At 39.4% G+C, this 23,972-nt stretch overlaps 1 protein-coding gene across 11 annotated transcripts in view; it reads right to left on the reverse strand.

The window, feature by feature from the left end:
* NAV2 (neuron navigator 2) overlaps positions 1 to 23,972 on the reverse strand; it is a 333,333-nt gene that overhangs the window by 6,378 nt on the left and 302,983 nt on the right. For 10 of the 11 annotated variants that reach the window (XM_067558196.1, XM_067558193.1, XM_067558197.1 and 7 more), the window contains 11 exons: positions 23,081 to 23,253; positions 19,408 to 19,561; positions 17,784 to 17,943; positions 17,194 to 17,294; positions 15,650 to 15,745; positions 15,086 to 15,254; positions 12,505 to 12,740; positions 11,276 to 11,430; positions 10,706 to 10,777; positions 9,700 to 9,896; positions 9,142 to 9,260 (listed from right to left, as the gene is read on the reverse strand). In XM_067558196.1, the coding sequence (XP_067414297.1) occupies positions 9,142 to 9,260; positions 9,700 to 9,896; positions 10,706 to 10,777; positions 11,276 to 11,430; positions 12,505 to 12,740; positions 15,086 to 15,254; positions 15,650 to 15,745; positions 17,194 to 17,294; positions 17,784 to 17,943; positions 19,408 to 19,561; positions 23,081 to 23,253 (1,632 nt within the window). Of the gene's footprint in view, positions 1 to 9,141; positions 9,261 to 9,699; positions 9,897 to 10,705; positions 10,778 to 11,275; positions 11,431 to 12,504; positions 12,741 to 13,257; positions 13,499 to 15,085; positions 15,255 to 15,649; positions 15,746 to 17,193; positions 17,295 to 17,783; positions 17,944 to 19,407; positions 19,562 to 23,080; positions 23,254 to 23,972 lie in introns of those variants that run through there. The other variant, XM_067558201.1, reaches the window with a different exon arrangement.

The following is a 23,972-nucleotide window of genomic DNA, read 5'->3' on the forward strand; positions in this document are numbered from 1 at the left end:
TTGTTCAGTGCCTGAACAGCTCCTATAAAGATACAGTGCTTTTCCTTGAGCAAAAGTGGTGGGGATAAAGGGATTTGCCAATTCTTTCAGAACGCTAAGAATAGCTCAGTTTCCTGTCTCTAACTTCCACCCACTTATCTATCAGTGTGGCTGCTATCCTTACTGGCCAAGTAGGGCTAGTTAGGGCAAACTCTGGAGCCTATCTGTGCTATTCCTTATATTGGCTGTTACTGTTGATGGCACTGGCTCTCAGCACTAGACAACAATTCCCCGCCCAGACACTGCCTCCAGAACAATTCCAAAAGAATGGCTCCAACCAGGTTAGAGAATCAAATCTAGTTCTCCTGCATGGCCATGGGGAGCGTTAGAACCAAATATGCACCAAGACAATAGTGTTTGAATGCCACTAGCTACGCAGAAGAAATAGCACAATGATTTCAAACTAGCTTCCAATGAAACAAATGTGTTACTGAGATGAATGTACTTAAAGGGAACTTCACTCTCATCTAAGAGCTCAGGAAATGTTTTCACAAGTTTTTGTGACCCTTTGTGAAGGTGAGTTAGATCAAGATTAATAGCCAAAGGTCCAGTATTGTTACTGATCCTACAGACTGAAGACACATCACAAAAATATAGATTTTTATAATACATGGCACTGAAGTGCAGATTCAGAAATTATGCAGTAATTAATTGGTCTAAATGTTAACATTTATTCCATTCTGAAATTAAGCCCAAGTGATCAAATGAGTTGCTTAGTTGTCCACTAGGTGGTGCCAGCCAGTCTGAAACCCACATTTCCCTTCCCAGAAAGGAAATATTCTTCATAATCATTTAGTTAGGTGATACAGTTTCAATGTAAGTTGTGGTAAACTGGGTCTACTATTAAATCTGTTTTCCCAACTTATGGAGCATTCATCACAGCTGCTAAGAAGTGGAGAGATTTGTATACTCTATATAAGGCTTCTGGGTACTGAAAAAGACGAATGTTTCCATAAATTCCTAGTCCAAGTCTGAAAAATAGTTATATAGTAAGTACATTTTCTGTTTAAATAACCACCATATCTCCAGTGTGCTACCAAACCAGTGTACTAACAGTATTACTCTATGATCTGAAAACAGCTGCTTTAAATGAAACAGACAAAAAGAAGGCTGGAGGCAGTAGAGATGAGAGTTCTTTGGAAGATGGCATGTACAAAACTGAATGATTTTAATACAAACGAAGAAGTTAGAAGGAGAGTAGGATGTGAAATTAGAGTATGAAATTGGTTGCAATAAAAAAAGATTATGATGGTAAGGCCTCTCAGAAGACAAAGAGATGATAAAATGCCAAAGAAAATAATGCAAACACAATCAAGGTCAGTCACACCTAGAGATTGACCATCAATTAGATGGCAGGACATGCTATGCAGGGACATGACCAGGCTGGACTTAATGGAGGAGCAAGCCATAGAAATGAATGGTAATGCTGTACTGCTCCCTGTGTCTGTGAATACGCGTTTGAGATGAAAAGAAGAAAAAGTATTTCCAGCAAACTCAAGATTGAAAGTAATACTCTCTTCCATTGCAATCAACATTATCTGTTCCTGCAATCCTTGCAGATACTCACTCTGCAGAGAAACGAGGAATCTTTCCCCTGTGCATATTAGAAGGTGGCAATCCCTAGTTAACATGCACAAGTGCCAAAGATAAAGCATAAAAGAGTGTACCAGACTGGCAGGAAGCAGGCATTCTGGGACCCCCTATTGCTCTAACTGGTGGTCTATATCAATATCAGGAGGGAGAGACAGATGGATTTTCATAGACTTATAGACTCTAAGATCAGAAGGGACCAATATGATCATCTAGTCTGACGTCCTGCACAACACAGGCCACTGAACCTCACCCACCACTCCTGTAATAGACCCCTAACCCATGACTGAGTTATTGAAGTTCTCAAATCATGGTTTAAAGACGTCAAGGTACAGAGAATCCACCAGCAAATGAGCCATGCCCCATGCTACAGAGGAAGGTGAAAACCGCCCAGAGCCTTTGCCAATCTGCCCTGGGGGAAAATTCCTTGCCAACCCCAAATATGGCAATCAATTAAACCCTGAGCATGTTGGCAAGACTCATCAGCCAGACATCCAAGAAAGAATTCTCTGTACTAACTCAGAATCCACCCCATCTAACATCCCTTCACAGGCCATTGGCATATCTACCACCAGTAGTCAAAGATCAGTCAATTGCCAAACTAAGCTTTCCCATCATACCATCCCCTACATAAATTTATCAAGTTCCATTTTGAAGCCAGCTAGGTTTTTGCCCCCACTGCTCCCCTTGAAAAGCTATTCCAGAACTTCACTCCTCTGATGGTTAGAAACCTGCATCTAATTTCAAGTCTAAACTTCCTGATGGCCAGTTTATATCCATTAGTCAGTGTGTCAATACTGGCGTTGAACTCAAATAATTCCTCTCTCCCCCTGGTATTTATCCCTCTGGTGTATTTATAGAGAGCAATCATATATCTCCCTTCAACCTTCTTTTGGTTAGGCTAAACAAGCCAAGCTCTTTGAGTCTCCTCTCATAAGGCAGTTTTTCCATTCCATGGATCATCCTAGTAGCCCTTCTCTGCACCTGTTCCAGTTTGAATTCATCTTTCTTAACATGGGGGATCGGAAATGCACACAGTATTCCGGATGAGGTCTCACCAGTGCCTTATGTAATGGTACTAACACCTCCCTATCTGTACTGGAAATACCTCGTCTGATGTATCCAAGGACCACATTAGCTTTTTTCACGACCACATCACATTGGCAGCTCATACTCATCCTGCGATCAACCAATATGCCTTCTCCTCCTCTGTCACTTCCAACTGATGCATCCCCAGTTTATAGCAGAAATTCTTGTTATTAGTCCCTAAAAGCATGACATTGCACTTTCCACTAATAAATTTCATCTTATTTCTATTACTCCAGTTTACAAGGTAATCCAGATCTTCCTGTATGATATCCCTTCTCTGTACTGGCAATACCTCCTAACTTTGTGTCATCCACAAACTTTATTAGCACATTCCCACTTTTTGTGCCAAGGTCAGTAATAAAAAGGTTAAATAAGACTGGTCCCAAGACCAATCCTTGAGGAACTTCACTAGTAACCTCCCTATAGCCTGACAGTTCACCTTTCAGTATGACCTGTTATAGTCTCCCCTTTAACCAGTTCCTTATCCACCTTTCAATTTTCATATTAATCCCCATCTTTTCCAATTTAACTAATAATTCCCCATGTGGAACCGTATCAAATGCCTTACTGAAATCTAGGTAAATTAGATTCACTGCATTCCCTTCATCTAAAAAAATCTGCTATCTTTTCAAAAAGGAGATCAGGTTGGTCTGGCACAATCTACCTTTTGTAAAGCCATATTGTATTTTATCCCAATTACCATTAACCTCGATGTCCTTAACTACTTTCTTTTTCAAAATGTTTTCCATGACCTTGCATACTACTGAAGTCAAACTAACAGGCCTGTAGTTACCCAGATCACTTTTTATCCCTTTCTTAAAAATAGGAACTATGTTAGCAATTCTCCAGTCATATGGTACAGTCCCTGAGTTTACAGATTCATTAAAAATCCTTGCTAATGGGCTTGCAATTTCATGTGCTAGTTCCTTTAATATTCTTGGATGGAAATTATCTGGGCCCCCCCGATTTAGTCCCATTAAGCTGTTCGAGTTTTGCTTCTACCGTGGATATGGTAATTTTTACCTCCATATCCTCATGCCCATTAGCCACCCTACCACTATCCTCAAGCTCATCATTAGCCTCATTAAAAACGGAGGGAAAGTATTTGTTTAGATATTCAGCCATGCCTAGATTATCCTTAACCTCCATGCCATCCTCAATGGTTAGCGGTCCCACTTCTTCTTTGTTTGTTTTCTTCCTATTTATATGGCTATAGAACTTTTTACTATTGGTTTTAATTTCTTCTGCAAGGTCCAACTCTACTTGGCTTGTGGCCCTTCTCACTTTCTCTCTACATGTTCTGACCTCCAAGAGGTAGCTTTCCTTGCTAATCCCACTCATCTTCCACTCCTTGTAGGCTTTCTGCTTTCTCTTAATCACCTGTTCGAGACGCTTCTTCATCCAGCTTGGTCTTTAACTCTAGCCTATGAATTTTTTCCCCTTCTTTGGGATGCAGGCTTCAGATAGTTCCTGCAACTTTGACTTGAAGTAATTCTAAGCCTCCTCCACCTTTGGATCCATGAGTTCTTTGGTCCAGTTCACTTCCCCCACTAATTCCCTTAATTTTTTTAAAGTTAGCCCTTTTGAAGTCAAAAACCCTAATCACAGATCTATTTTTGTTTATCCTTCCATTTAGTTTGAACTGAATTAGCTCATGGTCGCGCGAAGCAAGGTTGTCCCCTACAACCAGCTCTTCTATGAGGTCCTCACTACTCACCAATACCAAATCTAAAATGGCATCTCCTCTTTTTGGTTCAGTAAATATTTGGTGAAGGAATCTATCAGCTATTACATCCAGGAAAATCTGGGTCCTATTATTACTACTGGCATTTGTCCTCCAGTCTATATCTGGGAAGTTAAAGTCTCACATAATCACATAGTTCCCAATAGTATTTACTTCATTAAAAACCTTAAAGAGGTCTCTGTCCATGTCCAAATCAGATCCTGGTGGTCTGTAGCACACCCCAAGCACTCTCCCAGGGAAAACTCTAGTAGTTTTCTTCCCCAATGTAATTTTTACCCAGGCAGACTCTGTCTTTTCAATTCCATCATTTCTAATTTCTTTACAGTCTAACTCATCATTGATATACAATGCTACTCCACCCCCTTTGCCTTTATATCGATCTTTCCTAAACAGCACATACCCTTCAATACTTGTACACCAGTTGTGACTACTATTCCACCAGGTTTCTGTTATCCCTATAATATCTGGTTTCACTTCCTCTATCAGTAGCTGCAGTTCCTCCATTTTGTTACCCAGACTCCTCGCATTTTTACTTAATTTTTACATCTCGGCTTTTGGAAACAGAACCAAAATCAAGACTGAGCAATGGAACAAGTTGTTAAAAGGATCCACTTGGCCCATATGATCTTCACCCATAATGCTTCTTTAAATGGCAATAAAAATAGTGTTCATTTAGTCCATGTAAATACTATAAATCACACTGAAACCAGGTGTCCATCCTTCCTTTCTGATAGTGGTTCAATGTAAATAGATGCGTAAACAAAGGAGCATTTTTGGGTGTGTGGGACAGAGAGATGCTCGAATTGAATATACAACATTTCTAGCACCAGTTTTTTCACAAGAACACATGGGTATAAACTGGCTATGAACACATTCAGACTGGAAAGGAGAAGAGAATTTCTCACCATCAGAGGAGTGAGGTTCTGGAAGAGCCTCCCAACAGGAATTGTGGGTGGTAAACAACTTAATTAATTTTGAGAGCAACCAGGACACATTCATGAGTGTGATTTTATAACAGGGTTGCTTGTGATGGTGGAGGGTAGGGCTCAGCAGCCCTGGGGCTCACTTCTAATTTATGGCTTATGTTCATAAAGCTCATGCTTCAGGGCTTCAGCTGGCCACCTGCAGGGGTTAGGAAGGGATTCCCCCACTCCCCAAATGTATTCTGAGATCGCCATAGTGGACATGGGACAGGATGGGCCAAGGCTCTGAGGTGGCACTGAGCTTTCTGTCTCTCATGTGCTTCCTGATTCTGCCTCACATACTCATGGTCTGATTGTCATATGTAGGGTGCAGAAGGAATTCCCCCCAGGTCAGATTGGCAGTGATCTTGGGGGGTTTTCACCTTCCTCTGCAGCGTATGGGTGCAGGTCACTTGCCAGGATCATCTGGGATTATCTTATTTAATCATTTCCCTGCCATTGCAAAGGCTGTGGGCACTGATATACCTTGGCTCTTGTGGCACAAAATACTCTAGTCTCCTGTAATCTGTACTACTTTGTTCTAATTTCAGTTGTTGGGTTTAGTGTGCGGGTGCTGGCGGCCTATGCTATACAGGAGGTCAGATTAGATGGCCTGGTGGCCCCTTCTGGCCTTAAACTCTATGACTATTACAACAATCCTGTCCATCTTCTGAGGACAGCAATCATAATTCTTATCCTCAGGCACAGTGAAACAAATGTTTTGGAGTAAAATGAGCCATTAAATAATATAATTAAGATAAACATCATAAGGACATTTTTTTAAAATCAGGACGCTGGACAAAGAGACCCTGGAGCCAAAAGCAAGGAAATGGAAATCCTTAGTTTTGGTAAGCAGGCCACTTAAGCGAATGTAAGGGGACCACAGATAGCATACATAGCTAAAACAAAAACAGGAAGCAGGAAGGTTTGGCTATTCTCTTTTCCCTTTTGTTTTTCTTTTTTAACCGTTCCAATGTTTTGCACATCTATTGAATCTCTGATTGGAATGATTCAAAGTACAGTACAGGCAGCCTCACAACACCTTTGTGAGTTATCGTGACTACTGGCTCCCACTCGCCTGCTTTAAAGGTGACCTGTAATGGAAATTTTATAAAGGGGTTGCTCCCCTTCTTTGGGATGTACAAAGAAAGCCTGAAAGCTTTTTTTTTTTTTATGTTTCTTTTGTCTGCTTATATTTTATCTTAGAAGTGCCATGAATGTCAAATAATCAAAGGGCAGGAATTATCACATATTATGTGTCTGCACAGTGCCTCCAACTATTGCCCCCAACGTGCTCAAGGCCTCTAGGTGCTACCACAGTAAAACTGATACATAATAAAAGTATGGTCTTCTGTAGTTTGGACAAAAATCTTGTTGAAGAATTCAGACGGACAGTCAGAGCTTTCTCACACCTTAAGTGAAGGGCCAGTTGTGTGGAAACTTTAACAGCGGCATTCTCTGCAGTGTTTTTCAGGCACTGGAGTTAAATATATGTTAACAATGAAACCTAAGTTTTAAGCAGTAGAACTAAAAATCCCTCTTCCTGTCAATTACTCTCTTTTCAGTCTATTGTGGTGTCATGACTTCACTAATTCTCCAGTTGCCAGACAATCATTCTTCCAGTGCAGACAAGAACTGACTCTAATGTAGAGATGACATGTCACCAGAAAAAATGATACTATTTTATTATTTTTAAACACAAATCATTCCTTCTTTATATATCATGAAGTAGAAAAAAAAGGAAGGTCATCATTAAGGAAAATTGAAACAATGATGTCTTAACAAGGGTTATATGTAATTTTTCTTTTCATTCTAAATTTTAATGCCAGAAGGGACCATTATGATCATTTAGCCTGATCTCCTCCATAACACAAGCCATAGACCCTTGCCCAATAACTTCTGCATCAGGCGCACAATTTCTGTTTGAGCTACAGCATACCTTTTAGAAAGATATCCACTGATTTAGAGACTTCAAGTGGCAGGGAATCCATCACATCCCTAGATTAAATTGTTCCAATTTTCACTGTTAAAAATGTATGCCAAGTTACAAGTCTGATTTTGTCTACTTCCAACTTCCAGCCATTAGGTCCCATTATACCTTTTTCTGCTTGATTAAAGAGCCATCTATTACCAGAAAACTCTTTCCCGTGTAGGTACTTGTAAACCATGATCAAATAATCTCTTAACCTTTTTAGGATTAATCATTCACGAAGCTGTTTTCGGAACCCTTTCCAATTTTTCAATATCCTATTTGAAATGTGAATACCAGAACTTCACACAATATTGCAGCTATGGTCTCACATAGGTTGTATGTAGAAATGATGCCACCTCACAACTCCTACTTGATAGTCTCCTGCTTATGCCTCCAAGGATCACCTCTATAGTATCACCTCTATAGTAGTTATAGTAGCTATAGTATTGTTCTGGGTGCTGTTGTTCACCTGATTATCTACCATTATTCCTAAATTCTTTTCAATGTCATTGCATTCCAGGATACGGTCGCCAATTTTCTGTGACCTATGTTCTTTTTACTAGATGTATGACCTTGGGATATTAAAACACATGTTCAAATGAGTTCACCTTACTAAGCAATCCAGATCAGAGATATGAACATGGAATACCTAGGATTGCCATCCCTCCTGGTTTTAATGAGACTGTGCCGGTTTTTAGTTTGAGGTCTTGGGGAAGGAGGGGAGGAGAGAGACAGGGCAGAGTACAGGGCCACTGACGCACCCTAAAAATTATCTCAGCCAGCATAACATCTGTAAATTGTTCCATGATTTTGAAATGCAAAGAGTTTGATTATTTTTAATAAAAAGCTTGCTCTGTGGAACAATCACTTTCATTCATACACTTGTAAGACTTTACTACCATTAATTAGATAAATGCCATGACACCTGTGTGAGATAGATATTTTATTATGCCTACTTTGTGGATAGGGAACTGAAGTACAAAGAGATTAAGTGCTTTTTCCCAGGTTACCCAGCAAGTCAGTAGCAGTCTTGAACTGAACACATATATCCTGACTCCAAGCCCCCTGCTCAATCCATAGATATGCTGGCTCCTATAAAAGTTAAAAGCGCCAGTACTATCCCAGCTGTCTAAAACTGCTAGAGAACCTGAATTTTTAATCAGATGCTATGTGCAGGCAGTTCAATAACTCTGCTAAAATTAGAGTTAATGAAGGTTTGTTTTTTTTACAGACCCCGGAGGCACTGCAAAGAAATTCAATCAGTATTTCATCACCTGGACTGAGAAACAAATAGACAAAGTGCTTGGGAGAACGATCGTGACACTCGTTTAATAAATCTTTCCAAATGCTGCTTTGTCTCTCTGCTGAAAGATAGCTAAAGGTTGTGAGAAGTGTTCATGGTCCATTGTAACCGTATTGTAAATTCATATTTAGTTTTAAGAAGGAAAATTAGGGATAACGGTGTAAATTAATGTTTTCACGTATGGTATTTTAAATGTGGGGTAACATTTTCAAAAGTGCTTAAGTGACTTAGAAGCCTAAGACAATGTTCAAAAATGGTTTAGGCACTCAGACGCTGAATTCTCACTGAAACTCAAAAGGTACTTAGGCTCCTAATGCCTAAATCATTTTTGAAAATTTTACCCTAAGTCTCAAATTATTTCTAGGGTAAAGTGTTAATGTCGTTCTGTCTTCTTTCTATTTAGACAGAAACTCTGTTCAGGTTTCACATTTGACTTCCTCACCTGTAGTCCTTCTCTGACCGCCTCCAGAAGATATGGGATAATAGAGTAGTTCCACAAGTCAGTAAACCAGACTCTGGAACCATCCACATCTATTGGACAAGAGAGGAAGAGTCGTGGACCTGGAAGGGGAAATTAAAGGCACACCATGAACATAGTTTGCAGCAGTCAATTCAAAAGCACTATCAAACAACAACTCTAAGTTCTTTGGAGACTGTAACTTAGGAGGTGAGAAGAAATGTACAAATATCAGCTGTCTGCTCATTCAGATAATTTGAAAGTCTTTGAATTAACTTGATACTGTACTGCATTCAAATAGGAACCAATGGCAGAGTTCACAATACAGAATTAAAAAAACTTCTCTTATATCTGCAATCTATTTATTATGAACCCTTGGTACAGTTTTGCTTGATAGCATGGTTCACTCCAAAAATGTGGCTTTTATAAACCATTTCCCACCCTCCAATGACTCTTTAATTCCAGTGGAGTATAACGGGAATACATCCTCTCAGAAATGTCAGAAAATGATTTGGTGCTAGAATGGGAATTCTGAACTCTCACCAATAGTAACATCAGAGGAACTGTGAGCCTCCAAGAACTTGTTGAGATGATGCCAGACCTTGGGAATCCAATCAATGATTTTAACCAGTTCTGCATTTCTTATCCTGCCACTGATTTCTGTTTCAATTAGTTTTCGTCTCAGGAAACGACCAAGAAAGCCCTTGACTGGCTCAGTGTGGTTAGCACATAGCACCCATCTAAAGCAGAACAAGAGAAGTGTCAGAGATTTACCTGTTATTTTAGAGAGTAATAATATGACAGGTTAAGTGCTGAATAGGTTTTGTTCATCCCATCTATCTGATATTCTCTTTATATTCTCAGCTGAGCAATATAATCATAACCATCAGGCAATTTAATTTACCCGTTATATACATTTCTATCAGCGGAGGGCGTTTTGTAACTATGAGCTCACTCAATGGCACAACTCGAAATTATTTGTTTTATCCATTATTCCTCATTCTCTACCTGCCTTCTTAGTCTAGCTTCAAGTTTTATGCAGGAATTGTGTCTTTTTAAAAAGCTATGTAAAGTGCAAAGTTAAGACACTGTGTATGTTTATATTAAGAACAAAATTATCATCATAAGGAAAATCTGCATATATATGTTAATTATCTACAAGAAACCAGTCCTTTTTTCTTTATTTTACCATCTCTTTTGATGAAAACATCTTGGGGTGACTCAGGGCTTATCTACATCTATGATTTTAAAAGCACACTAAAGCGTTGCATGTTAATTAATCCATCTAGACCTTGCTGGGGAGCACTACAAGTTCCCTAGGGTATTTTCGAGTGTTTTAACATAGTACTGTTTCAGACAGGACTACTTAGAGCACACCAGGGAACTATTCTAACACACACTAACATGTTGCACACTGTGTACACCCAGCTGGTGCGCATTAAATCACACCCACACAGAGTGCATTACTGCTCTGTGTAGATAAACCCTCAATAGCATTTCCTCTTCTGCCACTCTACAAACATAATTTAGAGCAATAAACATACAGTACCTGAAATTGTGATGTAGTTGAAGGTTAGGTGTTGAGGATGTGGCCTGGTTCATCGTGCCAATAATGTAAGGACTATGGGAAAACATTGAACAAATCAGTATTTGTAAACTCACTGTTAGGCAATAATTTATACACATTTAATAAGTAACTTTCATATTAAGATCTTTACAGTCTCAATATTGAGCTAGGTTTACTCCAGCCCCATGTCTACCAGTTCAATTTATCGGCAGGTACAAATAAGAACACTCACATTTTTGTGCCTGCGATGAATTATGGGTGCAAAACTAACACCACAAAATAGAGGTCAAAATCACTGAAAACTGGGCTTGTAATATTCAAAGGTTATTGTGTGTAATTAATACAATTTAACCATATGCTTTAATATACATAAAGGATTAACAGTTCTATGCAACTAGATTCTGCTGATGGAATCAATTCCAGGAGTCTCAGTCCACAGTAGCAAAAATAATCTGATAAAATTTATCTAGAACTGATTTTATTGATCAGGATACAAGTCTCTGTGGAAAGATCTGTTTTAGGGGTTGAAGTGTGGGTCTAAAATCCCGTTACCATTTATGGTACTTGCAGCTCAGAAGCCCATTGAAGATCTCTCCTAGGGAGCTAACATGATGCAAATTGTCCAGAATGATGACAAGAGGCATATCCACAGCATTATTTTCACTATTACACTGGTCAGCAAGGTTGGACAAGTATTGGCGCAGTTCCTGCAAAGCATATGAAGAAGAGGAAGTTGGTTTTCATATTATTCTTTGGAAACCCAGTTAACAGAGAAAAAAGATTTGCTGTTTGGCTCTTGGATTCAGTTCTAGAAATGCTCGATAACAAATATAACATAGCTTGCTTTGTTTTAGTCACAAGGGGCCACATTGTCCCGAGTGGAGTAAACATATGATTTCTATTTTTAACTTTTGTTTTAGCCTGAACACTTGCTGGTGTTACAGACTCAAAGATGTACCCGGAGTCCTGCTTGGGTAGCCTATGTAAGCATTCCCAAGGGGCAGAGCCTGACTTTTTGTTAAAGCCCCTTGCTTTATACTGTTCTGGCCATGCTGCACTTACTCATATCTCAGTATACTGGGTAAGGCAGGTCAGAAAGTTGCAGAAGTAGCAGTGCACCTCCACTGCCCATTCTTGCCATGTTTGATCGTGTTCTTGCCATTGTGTTACTAACCACAGCACAGAGAATCAGCCTGGCCATGATGCTCCTTTGCAGTGGCAGAATTTGGATGGCATGAACGAAGGAGGAGTTTAGTGCCACTGCTGAGCATTTGGGAGAGGTTGCTCTGCTCTCATCACTGCTAAAGTGTGCATTAAACAGGATGTCCTACATTATATCAGTTGCTGGTGACTACACTTCCAGCCAGCACTTTGCTCCAGAGAACTCCCTTCTGCAATTTGCCAGAGGCCATTACATATAAAGTTTGGCAGGACAGCTTCATTTTCTTACTTACAAACCTTACCAGAGGTATACACAGAAAAATTTGTAGTGCAAAGCCATGTCATATTAGCTTGGGAATATGTCTACTGCAAATGCAGAAATACCATTTGCAGGATGCTGCTGCTATTACTTGTAGCCGCATAGCCTATCTAACTTTTAGGTTAATACAACGTAGATGTGCATTATACTGTTATCTTTTTTTTCCAAAGCACCCAATAGCTCCCACTGAGGCTTTAAATCATAGTAGCCTACTGATATTTACTTAAAGTTTAACAGCTGAATCCCTCATTTCTGGCACATAGTAATAGTGTTTCTGCAAAGATGCCTCCCATTTCCTCACCTTACTGGACTTATGATCCACGTTGAAGGTTGCAATAACTCCATCAGCCAGCTCTCTGCCCTCTCTAAGTACCATAATCTCAGACAGACGATTAGCTAAGTATGTTTTACCAGTGCCACTTGGCCCAGACAAGATAATCCGCCTATGTTCCATCAAGAGAGACACATATCGCTGCAATAGAGGCTTTGGAATCAGTGACTCAAACACCAGACAGTCCAAACTGTTCTCACAGATACCTGCATTTAGAAAAAAAAATCATCATTTGGGGGAGTGGGGATCCACAGCTTTCTAAAGGTACTTAAAATTTTTTTTAAAATTCTCTCTCAGTAGCAAAAATATCAGTTCCTACTGATCAAAATGTATGTATTTAGACTAATGTATGTATAAATAAATGGATGTATAAGTTTAGACTAAATTAGAGCTAGAGGGTAAAAGAAAGCACTGATTTCAAATAGAAAATCTGATTGTGTGTGTCCCCCATGTGGCCAGGAAACAACCCAAAAGCTTCACTCATAAGTTGCAGACTCCATCCACACCAATCAGAATCAGACCTTCCTGACTCTAAATGAAGACTTCTCCCTACACTATAGCATCCCCCCTGGTACAGAAAAGTCACGAATCACGTTAGTTATACTGAATGCAAAAGGAGTGTCTTTACTGGCACCTCTGCCCCAGACAGGTTCCTGTAGTTCTCCTGACTCTCTAGCTCCAGATTAGCCAACACAGTCTACGCTGCCTAAGTCCTATCCTGGACAAAGTGGTCACAGATATGATTACTGGTTAATCATATATGCCCATGAGTTATCTTGCAGCTCCATTCTTTGAATTTCCTCCACCATGGAGCAGTGAAAGTTTATTTTGTCTACCAAGAATTGCCTGGTAAAGCCTGGCTTCCAGTTCTGTTGTAGAGGAATTTGTTCCCAGGCCATTTCATTGTTAAATTCAGCCACAGAAAGAGAGACATTTAACCAGAATTTAGCCATTTATTTTCACTCTGCAAAACAAAACAAAACAAAACAAAAAATCTTTCTATCATCAAGTCCCTCTGCCTTCACCAAACATCCAAACCATTTGCAATTAAACTCCTTCTGTGCATTATGATAGACACAGCTTCAGGCATAAAAATTTCCATAGAGGAGCATTTGTGCAATGTCAGCAATCACTTTAGGCAGAACTGGCTCACAGCAAGCAACACAGCTTAAAATCAAACTGAAGGAAGGGAATTTTGGCACATCATATGCCAACAGAATTGTTAGCACCTGACTGATTACTTACAAGATCAAACATTTGTATGCACAGCTCTATATCTGGAAGGAATATATGAATTACTGGCTTCCCATGAATTGATTAAAATATAATTTTTTAAATAAAAAATGAAATATATCATAAATGGTCTACAAAGCACAAGTAAAACTATTACAAGCTGAATATATAGCTTATTTAGTATGACAAGTTCTTAAGCAACATTTGCATTCAAGTTGTACTGTTCAAGTGTACAGAAGAATGTCCTGGTTCTGAGGTAAACCTGAATAAACTGAAATGTTTCAGTATTTTTGTGATTATGTTTTTCCTACTTTACAGCTAACACTATTCACACTAAGGGCTTGTTTACTCCGTGGGGTTGTACAATTCATGGGAGTGTGATTTCTAAAGCACACTAATGTGTTGCGCTTTAATTGATCATGGAGACCCTGCTGGTGCACTTTAACAAAATACTGTTTCAAACAGTACCATGATCAAGCATACTTCAGAACCGTTAGTGCACACCAGTGCTGAGTTACATGGGCGGGACTGTGGTGGTAACTTAATGGTACTGCCGCTGTGTAGGGCCATGCAAGAAAAATGGATTCCATTTCTGTTCCCTCTTTTTCATAACTGGAAAGCTGCTCAGCCCTTTATGTGATAGGAAGAGAACATTATCTGTTGCTGAACAGCACCTCTGGTTGATTAAGTGAGCAGCATTGTCAGCCAATAAAGGGATTCCCACCCAGTCTACCTCAGCTAAAAGGAAGTTGATTGTGGCACAGGTCTGAAAAGTGGGGAGAAACAGAATGAGTGATCTTTAGGACTCCAAAAGAAATAGAAAAGATTCCTCCCCGCCAATGAAAGAAAGAAAGAAAGAAAGAAAGAAAGAAAGAAAGAATGCAACAGAGTTCAAACCATGAATCTTGGGATCTTTTCTTGGTTCTAGCTGAGATCCAATGAGAGACCTTTATTGAAGTCAATAGGGCCATTTGAGGAGAAAGATGCTAACCAGTACGAGTAAGGGTATCAGAGTCTGGCTCACAGTGCATTCAGAATCCTGGATGAAATCTGCTGCAAGTGCAATTGTTATTACTACTATTATAGGACTAAGAAGATATAGTGATTTGGGCACAAGAACAATGTCCTAAAACTCTTAGTTGTCTAATGCTTACATTAACAAATGTAACTGAAGGAGGAAGGTACAGGAGGGTTAAGAGAGAAACAGGAAAAAAGAAATGTAATAAAACTTCTCTGATTCCCTGAGCTTCCTAAAACCATAGGCTTTGTCAGAGCTATAATTACTTAGAACTACAAGGGATGGATAAAGTATAATTACCTTTGATAGTAACTGAGATGGTGTTGTTTTCGCCAACCAGATAGCCACAGGGCAGCAGCTCAGGTGTCTCTGCACTATTTGTGCGTTTGATTTCCCCAATGTTGTATCCCAGAACGCTGTCTGAATTCAATCCTAGCTGACTCACTGGATCCACATGAATGATATATTCCTGGGGTGAAAAAATAACTTCTAAAATCTACTTGCCCTAAAGGTTCTAAGCTACAATAACAACACACAATAACAACAGTTAGGTAGTGCTTTGTATTTTCAAATATTATGTAATTAATCCTCACGGCATCCCTGTGAAGTAGGAGGGCAACTATTATCTCTACTTTACAGACAGGGAAGTTGCAAGGTAGCAAGAGGTTAACTAAATTGCCCAAAGTCACACAGCATGTATGTCTGAGCCAAGACTCAAATTCAGTGTTCCCTGGAGCCATGCTTGCATTCAGACCAGTATGCAAATCCGAGACTCCATGAAGGTCCACAGATGTACTGTTAACTATGAAAAGAGTAATTACTGAGAGGGAAGATTCATATACACAGTAAATTGTCACTGTTTACCTTGAATAACCGTCTAACAACCCCGTCCAGTACATCCCATTTTGTCTTGCCACTGACTCCAATGCAGCCAATGAGGAAGAGGCGGGGCCTGGAATCCTAATGAATACAAGCGTATTAATTAAAGTGAAAAGAAAGCTAATGATGTGAGACTGTCCAAAGTAGTTGATTTGCTTAGAATCCTAGTTTGTTTCTACCACAACTTGCCTCTACTTTATAACAACATATGGTAAATTTTGAAAACCATACAAAAATCCTCCCTCGATTCTACTGAATAGCCTTCGCATTGTTAAATGCACAGTTAAAATAACGGTTATTAATATAGCACTTAAAATTCAATCCACCAGAAGTTTTAAATATCAGGAACTACAGCTTAGCAAGAAAGCAAATTATAAGAAAATTATAGCCATTATAATCAGAACAGACATTATGGTACCATATTATTTTCTCAATAACTTCCAGATCAAATATGCTCAATTTGCAAATGAAAAATGTTTTCCCCTTCTCATTTCTACTCTCTACTCAACTCTACTAGGGATCTGAAAATCAAGTTAGGTGCTTTCTATCTCTTGGCAATAAAGATCATACTAAGAGAATTTAGTTGACAATTTTTTCATGATTGTCTAAGGCAAAACAGAAAGAATAGCAACCAACTTGTTTTTCAACAACTGCGTGGGATCTGCACTGCTAACCTAAGAAAAATAGTTGCTGTCATTAAAGACAACAGATATGACTCCAAGACACATCAGTGTAATACGATATCATTTCTATTTAATTACTTTTCTGACCATGAATGCACAGTCTAGTCAAATAGAATTAAACAAATCCTTTTTATAGTTTATTTGCTTATACATGGGTGCATCATCCTTGGTGAATTAATTTCCCTACATAATTTATTCAAATAAATTGGCATTTAATGGAAAGCAGATCTGTTGACTCGGCTGCATTTCCAATTATTTGATCAATCTTATGTCATCCTATTTAATACATGCATGTCTGAGTGATACAAATTATTCCTTGCATAAGTGTTTATTAAGGAACAGCTACTCAATGATTTGGTAAGACTGGTGCTCTGTAATTGCAGATTAGCAGATTTACGCATGCACCACAAATGTATTAAGTGGGCTGCAATGCACAATACTTTAAACGTATTTGTTGTTTAATCAGTTTAAAATTAACCAGGTGTGTTCCGAGGTCAGGGGATAGCGAGTTTTTAAGCATGGAATAGTTTGAAAATGTGACCCTGATTTAAATTCTGACAATTTGGGCTGGATTGACAAGTCTTAGGTCTCCTCAGACTGGATCCATTTGTTTGCTGATGAGGCAGCCACTTTTCTTATTGCCTATATCTCAATGGAATGATTTGAATGCTAAATTATTCTGAGTACTGGAGAACTGCTAAAAGAATTTTAAAATGTTTGCAGAAAGAAATGCAAAACAGATTCCATTGCAGTAAAGAAAGGAGTTCAGGATCAAGCCCAAAACCAGTTATGTTTCAAAGCTGAGGACACGGTGTAGAAGCAGGCCTAATATAGAATATGACTCACCTCCTTCCACTTCATTTCATCCTGAAAGTTAACAACTATTTTAACATGCCTGCCTCCTTCCTTCCGAGTACAACCATCACCAGCGTCGTCTAATAGCATGTCTGTGAATGGAAAACGTCAGCAGTCTCTTAGTTTTACAGTGACAGCAATGAAGATCATTACACCAATATTGCTATTACACTGGAATGGAACACGGTTTAGTCCTTACATGCACAGAGGTAAAAGATGAGAATACTGTTACTGACATCCCTGCCATATCTGCAGATGATTCTTAAAAAGGTAAAGTCAAAGATAATTACCCGTCAGTTACCCCATATTTTTCTTCCTACAAAATATTATGTTGGCAAATGTACACAGTTAAATGGCTCTGAACATGATTCTGTGTAACTGAGATCATAATTGGAAAGCCACATTTTAGGGTGCAGCAGAACTATGACGACATTCTAATGGAAGGGTTTATCCCAGTGGCTGACATGTATCCACACCACAGCCATTAATAATCCTTACTCTTTTGTTCTTCATGGCTAACCAAAGTGAATGTTCCAACTACAGGATAAAACTTGCCCACTGCCTTTCACATTTATGCTCACCAAGGCTGGTAGACTCTGTGAGGTTCAGGCTGTGCTGAGAGAGACCCATGGACTGTCTTGGCGAGGATGAAATGGAAACCTGAGACTGAGCCCTGCTACAGCTGCCATGGTTTTCAGACTTCAGCCGGTCATTTTCAGCTTTTAACTTCTCAATCTCGCTCTTGAAAATAAAAGTCAGTAGACAAGAGGAACATGCTACCTCAATTCATTTGAGAGTGGCTGCAAACTTTCAAAGAAACTAACTTAACTATCTAAAGAATAAGCCCCCAGATATTTAGTAAGATGCACTTTTCAAAATCCCTTTGAAAAATACTAAGAATACTAAGAAATCTAGAGAGTCCATGTGCTTTGTAGTGTTGGTAGGCCAAGTGCATGAACACATCAGGAGCTCCTTGTATTCCTCCTTTCCAACTCATAAGCTCCTTTTGTGCCATCCTCCCATCCCCCTATACTTCTGGGATTCCCTGCAATCTCTCTGTCCCCCTGCCAGGGGTTGTGTGTGTCTCCCCATTCCCTCTCCTTCTATTCCTGCATCCCCCATTCTCTCCCCTCAAGGCAGAGACTCCATGTGTGTCCCAATTCCCCCCTCCACTTGTACTAGGGTCCTCCAATGTCCCCTTCCTGCCAGAGGTTCTTGTAGTCCCTTTCACTCCATTGCCATTCTCCCTTATGCTGGTGCTCTGTGTGGATCCCTATTCCTCCTTTTTCCCCCCATGCCAGAGGCTCTGTTTGCATTCACCCCTCCACCATATCAGGATCCCCAGTCTCCCCCCACACCAGAGGTTCTGTGTGTTCCCCATTTCCCATCTTCCATGTCAGGGTGCCCCAATCTTCTCACACCAGGGGCTCTGTGTGCCTCCATTTGTCCTCCCCCCAGTTCCCATCATCCCCACCATGTCAGAATCTGTGTGCATGTCCCTGTTCCCCATTGTCCTCCCCATTTCTCCGTAGCCCTATTACCCTAATTGGACAAGCTTGCAAAGGCCTCACACTCACCTCGACAATACTGTCCCTCATTTTCCCCCTTTTGAATTTTCAGTGTTCCTCAAAATCAACAGGATTCTGGCCACTGGTGCCTAGAATATGCCCTGAAATTTTGGAATTGTTTGGATGCAGCATTCAAACTCTATTGTGTTACATACAGACAGACAGAAATGCCATCAAGTTGAGTGTAAGGCTTTTGCATGTTCATCCAATGATAATCCTTTACATTCTGATAAAAGTTTCCCAAAGCATACTGCAAACTATAGATTCATAGGAGTCACTTCACACCCTCCCACCCCCACTGAAATGCAGTCAGCTCTGGATGGAGCATGGCAACTGTCTAAAGGACCACTGGTGGTAGATGAAGTGATTTATCTACATAAGTAGCTTCTAATTGAAATTGTAATGCCAGAGGAGTGTAGAGAGGCAGAATGCATTCACCCAAGTTGGAATTTAGCCAAGACACCAGGTTCCCACGTCTATGTTGGTGAAAAGTGCCATTGGACCTTCAATGACCATGAGAGGTCAGAGGATCTTGATTTTACACATCCTCCGAAATTATGCAGTGTGGTGGACTATTAAGTCTTTAACAGATCAAAGCAAATTTTAAACGTTTTTTTTTATTTTGTTCCTTTCCTACCTGCATCCTGTTCATTGCTTCCCGAAGCTGGTCTAGCTGGTGGGCAGAGCTAAGGGCCTCCAGACGAATATCAGTCAGTTTCATCTCTTTGTCTCTTAGCTCATTGCGTAACTGCATGACTGTTTCAGCTTCACTGTCAGTACATTCAGAAATACTGTGAAAGATTATAAAACAGTCAGTAAACCAGAGAGCTTGGCAGCATTACTTTCAAATGTTGTTTCAGATCATTTCGTTAATAAAGCAAAAACAATTCCCCGATTCAGTAAGAGGTGCTTAGTAGGTTATTTTTGTAGGCAGAAATCAGTTGCTGCTTACAGCACCAATGATGAGATAGATAAAGTTCTACACAGAAGTTTTTGTCTCATTTACTCCTCAATTCTAAAATATCGATACAAAATTCCTGCAAAATTTTGCCCCATTTTCTCTCGTTATCTATGACTGATTTATTATCCCTTGAGATTTTCCCATATAACTATCTGACATTAACATTAAATCTCCTCACATATTGCCCTTTTCTCCAATTCTTGAATACTGATTGATATAAAATCCTTGCAAATTTTGCTCCTTTTTTCTTTAATTATCAAATGCTGATATGAAATACACCCAAATTTTACCTCTTTACCGTGTATCAACTATGGCTATAAAATCCTTCAAACTTTTCCACTTTCCTCTAATTTGTGACAATGGAACTCATATTTGTACCCTTTTCTTTTTACTCACTGAACATTGATAACAAATATCAGATTTTACCACTTTCCTTATAATTACCAAATATTGATTTTAAAAAATCCTCTCAGAGGAAGTTCCCCATATATTTTAATTGCTGCCCCTTCTCCTTTTTTTGGGGTGAACCTGTTGCCTTGAGTCATTCTCCATTGGAGGAACCTGTGGGGGTTAAATTCCCTCTCCTAACTTCCCATGATCAGACCCATAGCCCATCCAGCCTGTTATCCTCTCCTTAACTCACAGATCAGGCCCATTGGCCCATCTACCCCAGTATCTGTTGATCTTTATGCTAAATAATTAGAGAGGGTTTTCGAGAATGACTAAAGGATTAGAACACATGCCTTATAGTGACAGACTCGAAGAGCTCAATCTATTTATCTTAACAAAGATGTTAAGGGGTGACTTGATTACAGTTTATAAGTATCTATGTGGGGAACAAATATTTAATCATGGACTCCTCAGTCTAGCAGAGAAAGATATAACACAATCTAATGGCTGGAAGTTGAAGCTGGAAATTCAGACTGGAAATAAGGAGTACATTTTTAACAGTGAAAGTAATGAACCATTGGAACAATTTACCAAGTGTCGTGGTGCATTCTGCATCACTGATCATTTTAAAATCAAGATTAGATGTTTTTCTAGAAGATCTGCTCCAGGAATTATTTTGGGGAAAATTCTCTGACCTGTGTTACACAAGAGGTCAGACTAGATGATCACAATGGTCCCTTCTGGCCTTGGAATCTATGACTCTATGAACCTATGACACTGAAACATCAGAAACTGTCTCTACCAGCACAGGAATTATGCTTTGAGGGTAATAAGATTAGTACATGAAACTAAATTCTGGTGATTACCAGACAACATTAGTATTTCTTTCAAAGTAGTCATCATGCAGGAAATCTTTTAAACACTAAAAATCCAAATAAATTAAGGAGGTACAAAGAGTAGCAGCAGTCACTTGGCGATTCATGAGCTTACAGAAAGATTTAAAGCTCAACAGGTGTGCACAGTTGGGCTTCCCTGAATGATTCTGGAGGGCTTTGGAACCCTATTCAGACATGATACATTCCTGCTCACTTTAAACCACTCATGCTTGGAAGTTTATTGTGATGGCATTTTTGTTGTTCTCCCCCCAAAACTCTGGGTGAATAGCCTTTCAGCACATATATGTGCCACTATACCCCTCCCATTTTCTGGAAGATTGTCATGCTGCCTCTTCATTCTACTAATGCCTCTTTTTTGATCTGCCTGAGCCTGCTACCCAATATAAAGCAATTAAGCAGATTGAGGCTGATGTTCAGGTTTGTACATGGGATGATCAGCACCTGAGCTGTATGCTTTGAGGGAGGCTTCAGTTTAAAATGTCTCTGTCTAAATCCCTAAGTAAATAAGCAAAGCTTTCCCACCCATCAGAAAACAAATAAATCAAAACATGTATGCCTTACTCATACTAGTGCCCTCCCTGTAGCTGAAGTATTTGGCCTTTTCTCAGTTTGTCCCTAGCCTGCTGGCTCTCCAGATACTTGTTAAGACTAGCCATATGCACAGCGCATTTTGATTGATGACAGACAGAATCAAAAAAGATATGATGCATTTCAATATTAAAAGATGGCTTTAAGCTTTGACTACTCCACAGCATCATGACTGAGGTGGCTTGAAAGTGACGATATTGCAATTAAGAGGTAGAAGAACCGTGACCTTTAAATCTGGTGGGGGATTATTTCATGTCATCGACATCTTATCGCCCTTGTTCTCCTGAATCATACCTCCTTACATGGAAACAAATGATAGGAAACTTTAAGTTTGGATACTATTCAAATGCATTTGATCTGAAATCAATCTGCAAGTCTCATGAGATAGGATCTCTTACAATTTTCAGGGCTTCCTGATTTCAGTGAGCTCAGGAATGTTGCTCTTGTGGCACCTCTATTTCTACTGATCCAAATCAAAATGAAGACGTTACTGATACACTGTAATTATAAAATAGCTTTACAAGGTTCTCTCAGCACTTTATAAACATTAATTTATCCTCAGAAGACCTCTCTGAGGGAGGCACCATTAACCTCACTTCACAAATTGTCAAACTGAGGCACAGAGAGACTGTGATTTGCCCAAGGTAACACAGTGAATCAAATGACAGAATGGAGAATTGGGCTTTGGCATAAATGTTTGAGTGAAACAATTCTTCTTGTTATCTGAACTAGTTCAACCACTTTTAAATTAAATTCATCTCTGAAGCTTATGGCAACATGTGTTGTCTTTACTTAACAGAAAATACGAAATCCCAGATGTCAACCTGTGTTGGAACAACTGATAGCAGAAGGAGAAGTTTCAATTAATGCTGCAGTCCAAGATCACCTTGGTTGCAATTACTTCCCTTACACAAATATATCTTGTTGAGAGATTGACCCAGTGAAAATATTGAATTACACTATAGAAGAGAGTTGATGTATTTTGGCTTCACACAGTATTATGATCAAGATGCTGGATGGGGACTCAGGATGTATGTATGAGTTCAATTCCCAGCTCTGCCATAGACTTCCTGGGACTTCCCTGGCAAGACACCTAATCTCTCTCTGCTCCAGTTGTAAAATAGGAATAATAAAAATAGAACTTCCTTTCTTCCACCTTTGGTTTATTTTATCCACTTAGATTGTGAAATCTGCAGGGCAGACATTAGGTGAAATCCTGGCTCCATTGAAGTCAGCAGCAAAACACTGAATTCAGGATTTCATCCTTTTACTTATGTGTATGTATGTGTGTACGGCAAAATGGGGCTCCCATCTGAACTGGGGGTAGTATCATTAATTAATATATGGAACTCCTTTTTCTGTTAGTTCATCCTGTCCCATTTCTCTGTCAGTGCAGGACTTACAATACATTTCCCACTGCTGCATTTCCAAACCACTTGTTTTAAAAGACTTTAAAAAATAAAATTTCCACGTACAGAGAATTGGAATGAGAAACTCTCAGCAATGGGGTAGAAACAGTTGAGCCATTGTGTGGTAGCTTTGGTGATGAAGGTAAAGAAGAATCAGTCATCTCCTCAATATCTGAATGAGAAGATGCAGACTTGGGGGATTTCTTTTTACCAAAAGCTTGCTTGAAGGAACTGCGTAACTGAAACAACAAAACCATAACAGTAGAGACATCATAAAGAATGCATTTTAGCAATAAATTAAGCCACAACGTAAAAAACTGTAACATGCAAATCTTTCCAACAAAATGGCAACAAATATGTCACTGGTTTTTTTGGGGGGAGGGTGGGAAGGGGGGAAGAAGATTAACCATTAATTTTAGCCATTTAATGAGATTAATAAGGGAAACTAGAGTAAACTCTTGAAAGGGCTGGATACTGATGTCTCCTGTTTTCAGAGTGTCTCCCTCACAACAAATACCAAATTCTATTCAGCACAAGAAACTTTTTATAGCAATGTTATTGCAACTTGCAGTTATAAAGCAACATGGCTCAGACAAGGTTACTGATGCTGACGTGGTTAGTCATATAAATAGCTGGGTTAGCTTTGTATTTTATAGTTTGAAGTAGGTCTTCCTTACCTCATTGACCTGCCAGAGGAAGCGCAAGCAAAAGGGAAGGGGGAAGGAAAAAAGACAAGTTTTAACAGAGAAAGCCAGTGACGGGGAAAGCTTTGGATTTCTCAGACAAACATGACCAATAAACAACAAACACACCACAAATCATTTCAAACAAGAATCAGACTACATGGAACTATATTCTCTAAAAATGGGACCTTCAAACAACACATGGTCATTTCACATCACATTAGGGATGGCACACAAATCTGAGTCTCTAAACTGCCTACATCAGTGTTTCTTAA

This window comes from Emydura macquarii, unplaced genomic scaffold (assembly GCF_026122565.2).
Source record: "Emydura macquarii macquarii isolate MOO-44397 ecotype Brisbane River unplaced genomic scaffold, CSIRO-AGI_Emac_v2 contig_1876, whole genome shotgun sequence".
Lineage (NCBI taxonomy): Eukaryota > Metazoa > Chordata > Testudines > Chelidae > Emydura > Emydura macquarii.